We start from the raw sequence: 12,429 nt of genomic DNA, 5'->3' as shown, positions 1-12,429 counted from the left end.
TGCGGTTGTGTCAGATGATTTGCGCAGTTGTGCTTTTTTAGTGTATTCCTGGTTATAAAAGCAGCTCCTGTGTGTGTGTGACCCCGCAGTGACCCGGTTCCCGCGGCCGGCCTCCCCGTTGCAGGACGTGGCCACCATCGTGGGCAGCCGAGAGCAGTTGGCAGTTCTGCTGCAGTTATATGATCATCAGCTCCAGCATGAAGGAACTACAGGATGGGACAGTTTGCTTTGGGTGGTCAACCAGTTGTGAGTGGATGACACGTTTTCTATTCCCCCTAGCAACAATTTAAATAAGAAATAATAATTCTGATAATATGTACAGTATGTAAAAGTAATATTTCATTTTGAATTCTCTCCTCAGTTTACCACAGGTAATAGAGATTGTTGGACGCATCAATGTCACTTCATCCACCTGCGTGCATGAATTCTCCAGATTCTTTTGGAGATTTTGTCGAACGTTTGGGAAAATCTTCACCAACACTAAGGTAGGAACAAACAAAGACATTACTATTTATCCGTGGCACCTAAAAATATTAATACATTTTTTAATTCTTTGTTGGGCCAAGTACCTAAATAGATCTTGAGCTGCAAATCAGCCATTTTAGGTACACAGTTTAGCAGTTTTAGCTTAATTTAAGGGTTGTTTTCCCCTCATTTTTGAAGGTAAAACCTCAATTCCAAGAAATCCTGCGGCTCTCTGAGGAGAATGTGGGTGAGTGGCTGTTCAGTTCACCAAGAATAACACCCCCGCTGTGAGAGGAGGAGCGGGCACACACACACACACACACACACACACACACGTCTCTGTTTCTCAAGTGTGTCAAATATGTGTTTCCACTTTTCATGGGATTTGGAAACAGAACTTCGTCTTTCATTCTTTGAATGTTTGCGGAGTTAAAAAAAGGGTCTGGTTAAAACAAAACACAAAACTTTGCATGTTGCATCAGTTTAATGACTTTAGTGTTACTGAATTATTATGAATTTGAATAACTTCTAATGTAACTGATACGAAAATACACAAAGTTATGAAATAAAATTGAAATTCAAATGAACACGGAATATATCCTGCAGACGCCACAGCAGGAAATGGCATTCTTACCAAGGCTACAGTACCCATATATGCAACCGGAGTCCTGACATGCTACAATCAGGTGGGTGTGACATCTACGTGCTTTATGGTCTCTGATGTTATAAATAAGGAAAGTCCCTTCCTAATTGAATCGTTGTTTGTTTCAGGAGGAGGACCGTAAGCTTCTGGTGGGCTTTTTAGAGGATGTCATGACCACACTTTCTCTTTCCCATGCTCCCCTTGACAGTCTGAAGGCTTCATTTGTAGAGCTGGGGTGAGTGTGTCTCAACACTGTTAAATCACACAGTCCACGGCCAAACTAAATTTTTAGTTGAAATTCCTTTAACTGTTAAAGGGACAGTTTAGAATCCAAATCTGGATAATTTCTTTGTTCTGATGAACACAGAGAAATACACTCACCTAAAGGATTATTAGGAACACCATACTAATACTGTGTTTGACCCCCTTCAGAACTGCCTTAATTCTACGCGGCATTGATTCAACAAGGTGCTGAAAGCATTCTTTAGAAATGTTGGCCCATATTGATAGGATAGCATCTTGCAGTTGATGGAGATTTGTGGGATGCACATCCAGGGCACGAAGCTCCCGTTCCACCACGTCCCAAACATGCTCTATTGGGTTGAGATCTGGTGACTGTGGGGGCCATTTTAGTACAGTGAACTCATTGTCATGTTCAAGAAACCAATTTGAATTGATTCGAGCTTTGTGACATGGTGCATTATCCTGCTGGAAGTAGCCATTAGAGGATGGGTACATGGTGGTCATAAAGGGATGGACATGGTCAGAAACAATGCTCTGTTAGGCCGTGGCATTTAAATGATGCCCAATTGGCACTAAGAGGCCTAAAGTGTGCTAAGAAAACATCCCCCACACCATTACAACACCACCAGCCTGCACAGTGGTAACAAGGCATGATGGATCCATGTTCTCATTCTGTTTACGCCAAATTCTGACTCTACCATCTGAATGTCTCAACAGAAATCGAGACTCATCAGACCAGGCAACATTTTTCCAGTCTTCAACTGTCCAATTTTGGTGAGCTCGTGCAAATTGTAGCCTCTTTTTCCTATTTGTAGAGGAGATGAGTGGTACCCGGTGGGGGTCTTCTGCTGTTGCCTCAAGGTTGTGCGTGTTGTGGCTTCACAAATGCTTTGCTGCATACCTCGGTAGTAACGAGAGGATATTTCAGTCAAAGTTGCTCTTCTATCAGCTTGAATCAGTCGGCCCATTCTCCTCTGACCTCTAGCATCAACAAGGCATTTTCTGCCCACAGGACTGCCGCATACTGGATGTTTTTCCCTTTTCACACCATTCTTTGTAAACCCTAGAAATGGTTGTGCGTGAAAATCCCAGTAACTGAGCAGATTGTGAAATAGTCAGACCGGCCCGTCTGGCGCCAACAATCATGCCACGCTCAAAATTGCTTAAATCACCTTTCTTTCCCATACTGACATTCAGTTTGGAGTTCAGGAGATTTTCTTGACCAGGACCACACCCCTAAATGCATTGAAGCAACTGCCATGTGATTGGTTGATTACATAATTGCATTAATGATAAATTGAACAGGTGTTCCTAATAATCCTTTAGGTGAGTGTATATTGGGAGGAATGGTTATAACCAAACAATTCTTGGCCACCATTAACAAAACATTTTTTATAAATGTCTTTGTTCTGTTGAACAAAAAAGAAGATGTTTTGAGGAATGTAGGAAACCAAACAGTTCTGGGGGACTTCTGACAACCATTGTAATTCTGTTTGGTTATAAGCATTCTTCCACATATCTGTCTCTATGTTCATCAGATCTACGTAATTTAACAGATTTGGAACAACTCAAGGGTGAGTAAATGATGATGGTATTTGTGTGTTTTTTTGGGGGGGGGTTGAATTGTCCCTTTAATAAGTCTTAAGCCCTAGATTGAGCAATGGCATTGTTGCTTGTCAGGCTGTTTTTCCTTTTTAAAGATACATTTTAGGTCATCATGTGTTACACTTCTCTTATCCACTATTTATATTAGATGGTTGATGCTAATCTGCAATTTATGCAATTTAATGAGCTAGAAGATCGGGTTAAGTAAGACTATCATTTGTCATTTTGTGACTCAAATTACTTCCTGTCTCCAGGGCAAACCCAGCATATCATGAGCTGCTACTAACGGTGTTGTGGTATGGAGTGGTCCACACATCTGCATTGGTACGCTGCACCGCTGCTCGCATGTTTGAGGTAAGATCTCCTCATTTAATCTGTGATCTGCAAGTTTTTTGTTTAGTTGTGCAATTACTAAAATCATATTTTCAATACCCTTACCCTGAAAGTTTGTTTTTAAGATTGTACCTGGCACTTTCCGTGAATGTGGTATGTTTTTGTCTTGTCACTTTTTAAAAGCTTTAGAGATACAAAATGAACCATTATTTAGCATTAAATAAACCTAGAATTGTTCTGTCAAATGATTAATTGTGATTAATCACATCCAGAATAAAAGTTTATGTTTACATAATATATTTCTGTATACTGTGCATATTCATATTGTATTTTTAAAAACATACATATGATGCATATATTTAAGAAAAATACAAAAATGAATAAATCTTTATTTATGATTTTAATTACTGGTAAATATATAAACAATCAAACTTTTCCTAAAAATGTATATGTTTGTTTTTGTGTTCATGAAAACAAAATTAATATGCACAGTACACAGACATATATTATGTTAACACAACTTATATTCGTGGGACGATTAATCGTGTTTAATCATTTGACAGCCCTATTATTCACCAATGTTTTATTTATTTTTAACAAAAAAGTTTTTCATTTAATTAGACAAGTCCCAACAATTTAGTAACAAATGCAGAAATAACAAACAGTTTATATCATTTTTAGTTCTAAATGTAAGGTTAACATTAAATATTTTTCAATGGGTAAATGACTCCATTCACGATTTGTTGAGAAAGCAAAACAAATATAAGTTTTCCTAAGGCTTTGTTTCATGCCTCATTTGTGGAAAGTGGCACTGTCATCTTGGCCAGTCAAATGTTTAGCTTTATCATACACTGCTTTTGTTTTATAATGTCAGACAGTTATTGTAATATATAAATGTATTAAAATGTTTATGGTTGGTGTGAGGTAGTAAATATGTCCTCAGAATATCTCCACACTCCCTCTAGGGCCCCCTGTGCCACTTCATTCCCGACACCTATCAAACCACTGAATGTCTACATGTATTTGAATTCGTCGCTTTAAAGCCTCCGTATGTTGCACCACAGCACGCTTGCTCCTGTCATTCAAAGATTACGTGACAAACCCCCACATTTTCATTACCTCCCCTTCCCTCCGTGTAATAAAGATTCAAAGAGTGGAAATAGAGTTTCATCCGAAAAGTCCTCTTCTCCTCATCTGTGGCCGTAGCATTAGTTTAATTTGCCTGGCCTGTGTAGTCTTTTTGTTTTTATTTATCTGTACAGCGCCTCGTTGGGCTTCCGTCATGTTGTCGTCGTATGTCTGCGCTGTTTTTAGTTTGTTACCGTTGTTTCTTGTGTTCTTTTTATTTCTCTTTCTCTCTCTCTCTCTCTCTCTCTCTCTCTCTCTCTCTGCGGTGTTCCATGACACTGTGCTCGTTCTTTCCATGCATCCTGTGTGATATCACCCCTGCTCTGACCAATCAGCTGTTGGTGAAGGGGGTGAATGAAACGCTAGTAGCTCAGAGAGTTGTTCCAGCACTTATCACTCTCTCCAGTGATCCTGAAATGTAAGTCTCCTCCTGCCTCCTTCATCCACGCACCTCCCTCCGCCTTGGTTCTCTCAGGAGGCCACACCTTTATTATTGCTGTCTGTGGGGCTCCGCCCACTGAGGTATGTAGGTAGGCGGGGCCAAAATGGATGAAAAAGGAGATTTGAATACTTTCCTTGATCATTTAAATCACAAAAATAATTGTCCAGATCACATTCAATTGAGTCGTCAGTCTCCGTAAAATTAATCCTTAAAACAGTCTATAAATGAAAAATGAATGCTAAAATCTGCTTCTCCTGATGAAACCAAGGCCTGAGAGACCGTGTGTATTTTGTCTCACATGTTCGATGTACTAACAACTCTCATTCAGGCAACACTAACCACCACACGCTCGAAAAGCTGGCACTTTTCACAATCCGTTCATCAATCGGTTCATCCATACATGTGATTCATGGCATGTTTGGCTGCGAGTCGCTCCCTCCCGAGGCCCATAGCTCTACAATCCCCACCCCTTCGCTAGGTTCTTGGCCATTTGTGTTTGACCCCCCTCTCTTTTGCATCTGACTGGTTTGCAGCTGGTTCTTCGAGGCATGAGCGAAGCCTTAATTGACAAGCGAGTAGCTCCAGCCCTAATTACCTTGTGCAGTGGTCCTGAATTGTGAGTTAACCACAGCTAAAGCCACATGTCCTCTCCGCATTATCTTGGTTGGATGTTATGATTAGTTTTGTCTTGTTTTCCTGGGGGGGTTGGATATTTGTTGTCTGGTTTGGTTTGGTTTGGTTTTCACACTGGGAACGATCATGTGACATTAATCATCTTGCTTACCATATTTTTCATTCATGTGATTGGTGTGCCATGATTCTGTTGCTTTTTGATATTTTGTGTCATTTTAATTGGAAAGGCATGTGAATGCTGGTTGTATAGTGACGTTTTTTTCTGTTTTCAGTTCAGTGAGGATATCCACAATACCTGCCTTTGGAACAATTATGGAAACCGTAACGCAAAAAGAGGTACAAGGTTCTGGGATACATGGTGGACATGCACATGACATATCACCTCTGTACTTTAGCACTACAAGGCCATACAGTATTTTGGTGTTTGAAAAAATCATTACAAGCTGACAAAGAGGGTCCAAGAGTTTGAAAAAAATTATTAATTTTTTATTTATTAAAATAAATGCTAAATAAATAAACCTAGTCCTTGTCGGACTAAAACCTTGCATCTACAAAACTGCTACAGGAAAACACTTTTTTCCAATAATAAATCATTGTATTGTCTAAGTTGACAAGTGTTTTTTATATTTTCTATTGTTTACATTTTTGCAAAACCCACAAACACGAATGATGACCAATAGTAATGATTTATGAGAAAATAAAAACAATTAAAAATGGGGAGACCACCAACAACGATGTAATAACGTGTAATAAACAGAATTCACATTTTGTCCATGACTGTAATATATGTGATTTCTTTGTGATACATTAAAACGATATAACATAGACAATGCAACCAAGTTTGATTAAAAATTCCTAAGGAAGCCCTTGCTGGCGACACTTGCTGACATCACGACTGAACAACTCTAAACTTCCAAATACAATCAAGAAGACTTTTTTTTTTATTTGGTTTGTTTCTCTGTGTGCTGTATTAGCTGTTAGAGAGAGTGAAAATGCAGCTGGCCTCATTTCTGGAAGACCCCCAGTATCAGGACCAACATTCCTTGCACATGGAAATTATCAAAACGTTTGGAAGAGTGGGACCCAATGCAGAACCCCGTTTCAGAGATGAATGTAAGACTCTTTTAGCACCTCGTATATAATGAAAGAGTGTTTACCTAAGTTGAAAACACAGTAGCCTTTTGCCAGCAGTCTTGTTATGGTTCTGTGATCATATTTGCACTTGAGTACACACGCATAATATGAGCGAGTAATTGTGTTGTTGTTTTTTATACAATGTCCTCTGTATGTTTTTTCCAACAGTTGTTCTTCCTCATTTGCACAAACTTGCTTTGTGTAATAACCAGCAGACGGTGGAGACTAAGAGAATTGACATTGCCACTCAACTGTTCGAGGCTTACAGCGCCTTATCCTGCTGTTGTATCCTTTACTGTTCAACTGAATAGAGACATTACTTCTAAATGTAAGGTACTCTCTACTTTCGAGGATCTATTGACAGAAATGCAATATTTACACATAACTATGTCTTCAGAGGTGTATAAACACCTTACGTTACGTTTTTATTACCTTAGAATGATATATTTTTATCTACATACACTGTGGGTCCCCTTGCATGTTATAAACTGTGTTGTTTCTGCAGTAGCCCAAAACTAAAAAACTGCTCAGCAGTGAACGTTTCGTAAATATGAGCAAAAACATTTCTTAGCACTTTGGTGGCTGACACAGAACTTTGAAAGGATGCAGATCGCAACCTCACCGCTAGATGCCACTTAATTTCTTGCACTGGACCTTTAAACACTTAGCAATTTTGTCTGTCATATAGTTTTGACTTATTGTGGCCATATAATCTGTCTTGTGTAGTTAGACCTTTGACTTTTGCTAATTCTGCAGCCAATCAGATTAGAGCTTTTTCTATTTTCCTATCCATAATGCATCGGATGGTCCATGAACATGCCGTCGGTGATATTGTTGGAGAAGCATTTAAATTTACTTTCTGACAAATCAATTCAAGCCATTTATTGTTTTTGTAAGCCTCGGTCACATATGATGGTTTATCTCTCCAAAACTGTTGAAAAAGTTGATTTTCTCCACACCTCCGTTGCTGATGTATGGAAGCAGAAGTGATCTTTTCACTGTTTTCTTTAGTTTTAACAGAGTTTGTGGCGTATGGCAGCTGACCACAATTCCACCTCTAGTTTCAACTGAATACCCAACACACACTCTGTGTGGCCACTTTTCTTGTTTTTTCAATTTTGAACAATGGACAACTATTTAAGATGGATAGGAGTCACCATCGCTCGCTCGCTCTTTCTCTTTCTTTCCCTCATCTTCAGAGTGCTTCAATGTTTCGAAAATGTTTGCATATCCCGCTGGCGGGGAAAGAAAGGAAATAAACCTCAGCCGTTTTTGTACACTAAATTGCAGGGTGGATGGCTGAATTTGTCGTTAAATGCTCTGTGATGTTGTTAGTTGGAGCAGAGAGAGTTTAGCCCGGCCCTTTGGTCAGGATTCCCAGCACCCATGCCTCTGCAGATGCTTCTTCTGTTGTTCTGTAACATATTTCATTTCGCTCCACTTATTCTTAGTTAAGACCCCCTTGTAGTAGTGGCTTGCCTCCCATGCAGTTTTGTGAAACCTCCTTGTGTCTGTATTCTGATGCGCCGTAACATCACAAGTTTACATTTTGGGTCAAGGTGAATTGATGTGTGTAGATTTTTATAAAATGGATAGCCTTATTTGTTTGGAATAGTACAAAAGTTTGTTTAAATAGGTTAGACATATTGTCCTTTCTTAACTCGTGGGCTTCAGTTATTTCTGAAGAGCTGATGGTGAATCATTTCCTCCCTGGACTGAGATGTTTGAGGGCTGATATGGAACAGCTTTCTCCAGAACACGAGGTACTCGATCTATATCTAGAAAACTTCTTAATTTATAAGCCAATACTAATTTAAATTGAAAAACATTTCCACATCTTATGTTTTAACTGTTCTTGTGCTTTGTGTCATACAATTTCTATTTATTGAATTGCCTGGTAATGGGCAGCTGATGTGCCACCCCGAACACGTGGTGTGTGTGCGTCTGCGTGTATGTCACACTTCCTGGCAGCGCATTAAAAATACTCCCGCCTTTACTTGTTTGTCTTTTAGGTTATTCTGAGTTCCATGATAAAGGAATGTGAAATAAAGGTGGAGAACAAAGGCATTGGAGAGGCACAAGGGTGAGAAGTCATTTTCATACTTGTTTTTATAGTGTTGTTTTTTTTCCGCTTATTTAAATGGAGCTCTACAAAAGTACATTATAGTGGAAAATCAAGTGAATACAGTGTTTTTCTTTTACCTCTCTTATTCCAACTTCAATAATTTCTTGGCCAGTATGGCGCTACTCTGCCGTAAAACAACAGGGCAAGTGCTTATTCAGTAGCAAAATAAATTAATTCAATATAAAAATGTATAAAAAATACATGAAACAGTTCTCTCAGCGAACTCAAGTGTACCTTTCTAATCCCTTTTCTAGGCAGAAAAGCTTTTAACATGTTTATTTCCTCAATTTATCTGTTTGAGTCCAGCTTTGGTTTTGACTCAGCGTCTCCACTTCTCACAAGCATAATGAGGTTTCCCATCAAGCATTGCAAACTACTGGCTCGGCCACATGATTATTGCAAACCTGGTTTAATCACGCTGGGCCTGTGGGCCCATGAAAGGGTTGTTTCACATTAAAACTAATAGCACATTAAGAAAAATCCTGGTTTAAACAGTAAGAACAGATTTAACCAAGTGTGAGCATTATTTATCTAATTCCTTCATTTCAGGTTGAGTAGAAAACTGGGAGTTTCTTAAAGGGACAGTTCACCCCAAATATTTAAGATCTGTCAACATCTGTATAGATCTCTTTGTTCTGATGAACACAGAGAAAGATATTTGAAAGAATGCTTGTAAACAAACTGTTCTGGGACATCATTGACTGTGTGAGTATATGAAGACAGAATTTTATTTTTGGGTGAACTGTTTCTTTAAGTCATATATAAAACACACAATGTTTTAAACCGTACATGTAAGCAATAATGTAGATGGTCATTATTTCAAAATGTCAACAGGTTGGTCAAGTCTGCCCAGGAAGCTGATGGGTCTTGTATTATCATGAGACCACAAGGTCATACAAAACAAGAGAGTCCTGAAACAAGTCCAGCTATGCAGATAATAGGTTAACAGGGGTAACAAAATATATATGGTTATACGGTTTCACTTTATAGTGAGAATTGTGTTCGGGAAGGTTTATAAACGTAGCTTCCCCGGCTTGTAAACACATGTGGCACACTTTTAAACCTTTAACTTTAAAATGTGGCTTGATCTTAACAGCACGTGTCTCTTTGATTTCACAGCGAGCAGCTGAACAACGCTGCCAGTGGTTTTCTGCCACAGCTCTTTGAGATATTTATAAATGTTTGAACATTATAACTTAACAGAGGTCTATCATTCTGACTGTCATTGAGAGCCATTATACATCAGTCCATCTGCCCCTCACAAACCGTGTGGGTTTCTCTGCCATGAGTCATCTAGGATTTTACTTTTTATATTTCTAAAGCTGGGTGGGTGACATTAAAGCATGAATGTTTTTAGAAGGAAATGCATCTTAGGTGACACTTTTGGTCATTTAAAGGAACTGTTCACCCGAAAATGAAAATTCTGTCTTTATTTACACACCCACAAGTTTATCCAAATCTGACAACACAAAAGAAGATATTTTGAACAATGTAGAGAAGCAAACAGTTCTGGGGCACTTTTTGGGGGGATTTTCTTTTTACGATGGTAGTCCATTGTGGCCAAAAACTGTTTTTATTAAAAGAAATTGTTTGATTTAGGGCATTTATTTATTTTATCAATATGCTCATTATAGTAAAACATGCTTTTCTTGAATATGTGCTTTTGAGCGTCTCCAAATATGACTGTATCCCTCGCCAAAAAGTAGGAGTGCGTATTCTTTCAGATTTGCAATCTCTAACTTAAATATTTGTTTTCAGGTCTATTTCTATTGCGGCCAGTCTGGTGGGCGAGGACGCAAAGACCAAGTTCCTAAGTAAGATGGGCCAGCTGACCACCTCAGGTGCCATGCTGGCTAACGTTTTCCAGAGAAAGAAATGAGAGCAGCTCCGGGTGTTTCCCACGATCCTGTCTGGGATCTTCTACTTGAAGTCAATCGTCTGCCTTTGTTTTATTCGTCTTTGAATTAATATATTTTAACATATTTATGTCTTAAAAATGTATTCCAGCCTCCAAAGAAATTTGCACTCATCTTTTTTCCCCCCATCATATTTCAGAGGCTTATTTAGATCACTACACATTCTTTCTGTTTTGAAATGGGAACTTTATGAAATCAAAAGAAGTTCTTCCTTGTCTTGTTGTCTATCTGTTGCCGTGTCTCTGGAGAATGTTTTCTATAAGTGTGGGGGGTTTTGTTTCTCTCGTTTGGGATTTGTTCCAATCGTAAATGACTGTAAAATACAGTGAATCAAGAGAACCGTACCTGATATCATGTATATTTGAAATCCGTGTCATAAGATAATAAAAAGCGAAGACCACTTGTGTACTTATGTACATCTGACTCTTATTAGTTTGACCTGTTTTTGATAAAGTACATTTTCAGTTTGTTTTTTTCCAATACCAGGCGTTACAACTATTATAATATGTTTGTGCACTTGAGTACCCTTTAGGCAAATGTCAGTAGCACATTGTTTGTCCCAGTTCCTCATTTATAGGGTTCATATCAGTTAATATATCGCACAGCCCTTGAACCTTTACTGCAAGTACACAATATTGTGGCGCCTAGTTTAAACTTTCAGCAGGTGTTACTACAATAAAAATATGGCCTTCAAATACTTCAAAGACATGAACTTGTTTCTGGAGAAAGTTTCAAAGTTCAGAAGATGATAGATGATCTTTTGATTACATGGTCATCAGTTGCTGTGAGGACATTTTGGTTTGATACTGCAAAAGCCTTTGTTTAGTAGTCCATTTATTGACTCAAGGAGATCAAAATTTGCATATTAATTTTAATCTTTAACTTTTGTGTTTATCCACTGTTACTTTGTCTTTTTTTTAAAGTCAGGTAAGAGGTTACACCGGGTGTCAGTGCTCCTGAGATTTGTGTCTGACTTTAGAGTCGATCTACAGTAGTATGTGTGGAAATTTCATCAGCGGGGACAAGTTACTCACAAGTGCAGGGCAAGAGTTGAAGAGGACTGTGAGTCACAAATCAGGAACATTTCCAAGCCCAAAGAGCATAAGAGAGACAGAATAAACCACAGGAACGTTCTGCCGCTCCTTGTTTTGATTTCTATTACTTTGTTAACCATGTGTATAACAAGACAGCATACACGATCTTTTAAATTCAGAGTTCTGCCCAAAATGCAAATTAAAATATGTTTTATAGTGCCAGGGCCAGTCTGGATTTCTTTGATCGACTTTAGTGCACTTAACACGTAGGTGATGAATCAAAACATATTTTACAGATGGGAGAAAACGCAAATGATCTCGAAGACCCAACACTGCAATATTACAGATCCAAATATTGTGATATCAATCATGTTTGATTCTGATTTAATGGCAAAACACCAAATTATTTTCTAACTTGTTAATAACCTGTTATTTTTCCTGTATGAACAATTGGTCTCTTGTGACATCTCTAAACTGCCTGTCAAAGCAGCTTTTTTTGAAAAGCCTCCAGGAACCGAGGGCAGCGTGAACCTGATTTGCATGCGTGGCTGTGGAGGAGCTGCATGGGGGCCAAAATATGCCCTTCAGCTTTATTGACGACTGTTATTCAAAGCAGCCTGCTGGCTTAATGGGGCATACACTGCAGCTTTGGGCTTGAAAGCGAGAGGATTGCAGATTAGGAAAACTTCTGGCAAAGTTTCAGACACACTCACGCCCTGAAGGATTTA

General features: G+C 38.7%; 1 protein-coding gene across 13 annotated transcripts in view; it reads left to right on the top strand.

Moving 5' to 3' along the window:
- Positions 1–11,236, top strand: part of relch (RAB11 binding and LisH domain, coiled-coil and HEAT repeat containing) — a gene marked incomplete at its 5' end in the record, with an annotated part of 30,811 nt that extends 19,575 nt beyond the window's left edge. For 4 of the 13 annotated variants that reach the window (XM_079488088.1, XM_079488086.1, XM_079488084.1 and 1 more), the window contains 13 exons: positions 90–246; positions 362–485; positions 664–712; positions 1,072–1,151; positions 1,237–1,343; positions 3,211–3,310; positions 5,393–5,475; positions 5,765–5,828; positions 6,467–6,605; positions 6,795–6,911; positions 8,301–8,389; positions 8,639–8,709; positions 10,510–11,095. In XM_079488088.1, coding sequence (XP_079344214.1) covers positions 90–246; positions 362–485; positions 664–712; positions 1,072–1,151; positions 1,237–1,343; positions 3,211–3,310; positions 5,393–5,475; positions 5,765–5,828; positions 6,467–6,605; positions 6,795–6,911; positions 8,301–8,389; positions 8,639–8,709; positions 10,510–10,630 — 1,301 coding nt within the window. In that variant the 3' untranslated portion in view covers positions 10,631–11,095. Of the gene's footprint in view, positions 1–89; positions 247–361; positions 486–663; positions 713–1,071; positions 1,152–1,236; positions 1,344–3,210; positions 3,311–4,752; positions 4,836–5,392; positions 5,557–5,764; positions 5,829–6,466; positions 6,606–6,794; positions 6,912–8,300; positions 8,390–8,638; positions 8,710–10,509 lie in introns of those variants that run through there. The other 9 variants (XM_079488085.1, XM_079488079.1, XM_079488081.1 and 6 more) reach the window with 5 other exon arrangements.
- Between the last annotated feature and the right edge of the window lie 1,193 nt (positions 11,237–12,429).

Source organism: Barbatula barbatula, assembly GCF_947034865.1.
Source record: "Barbatula barbatula genome assembly, chromosome: 23".
NCBI lineage: Eukaryota > Metazoa > Chordata > Actinopteri > Cypriniformes > Nemacheilidae > Barbatula > Barbatula barbatula.
The sequence above is the reverse complement of the archived record's forward strand: the minus strand, read 5'-3'. Positions and strand labels throughout refer to the sequence as shown.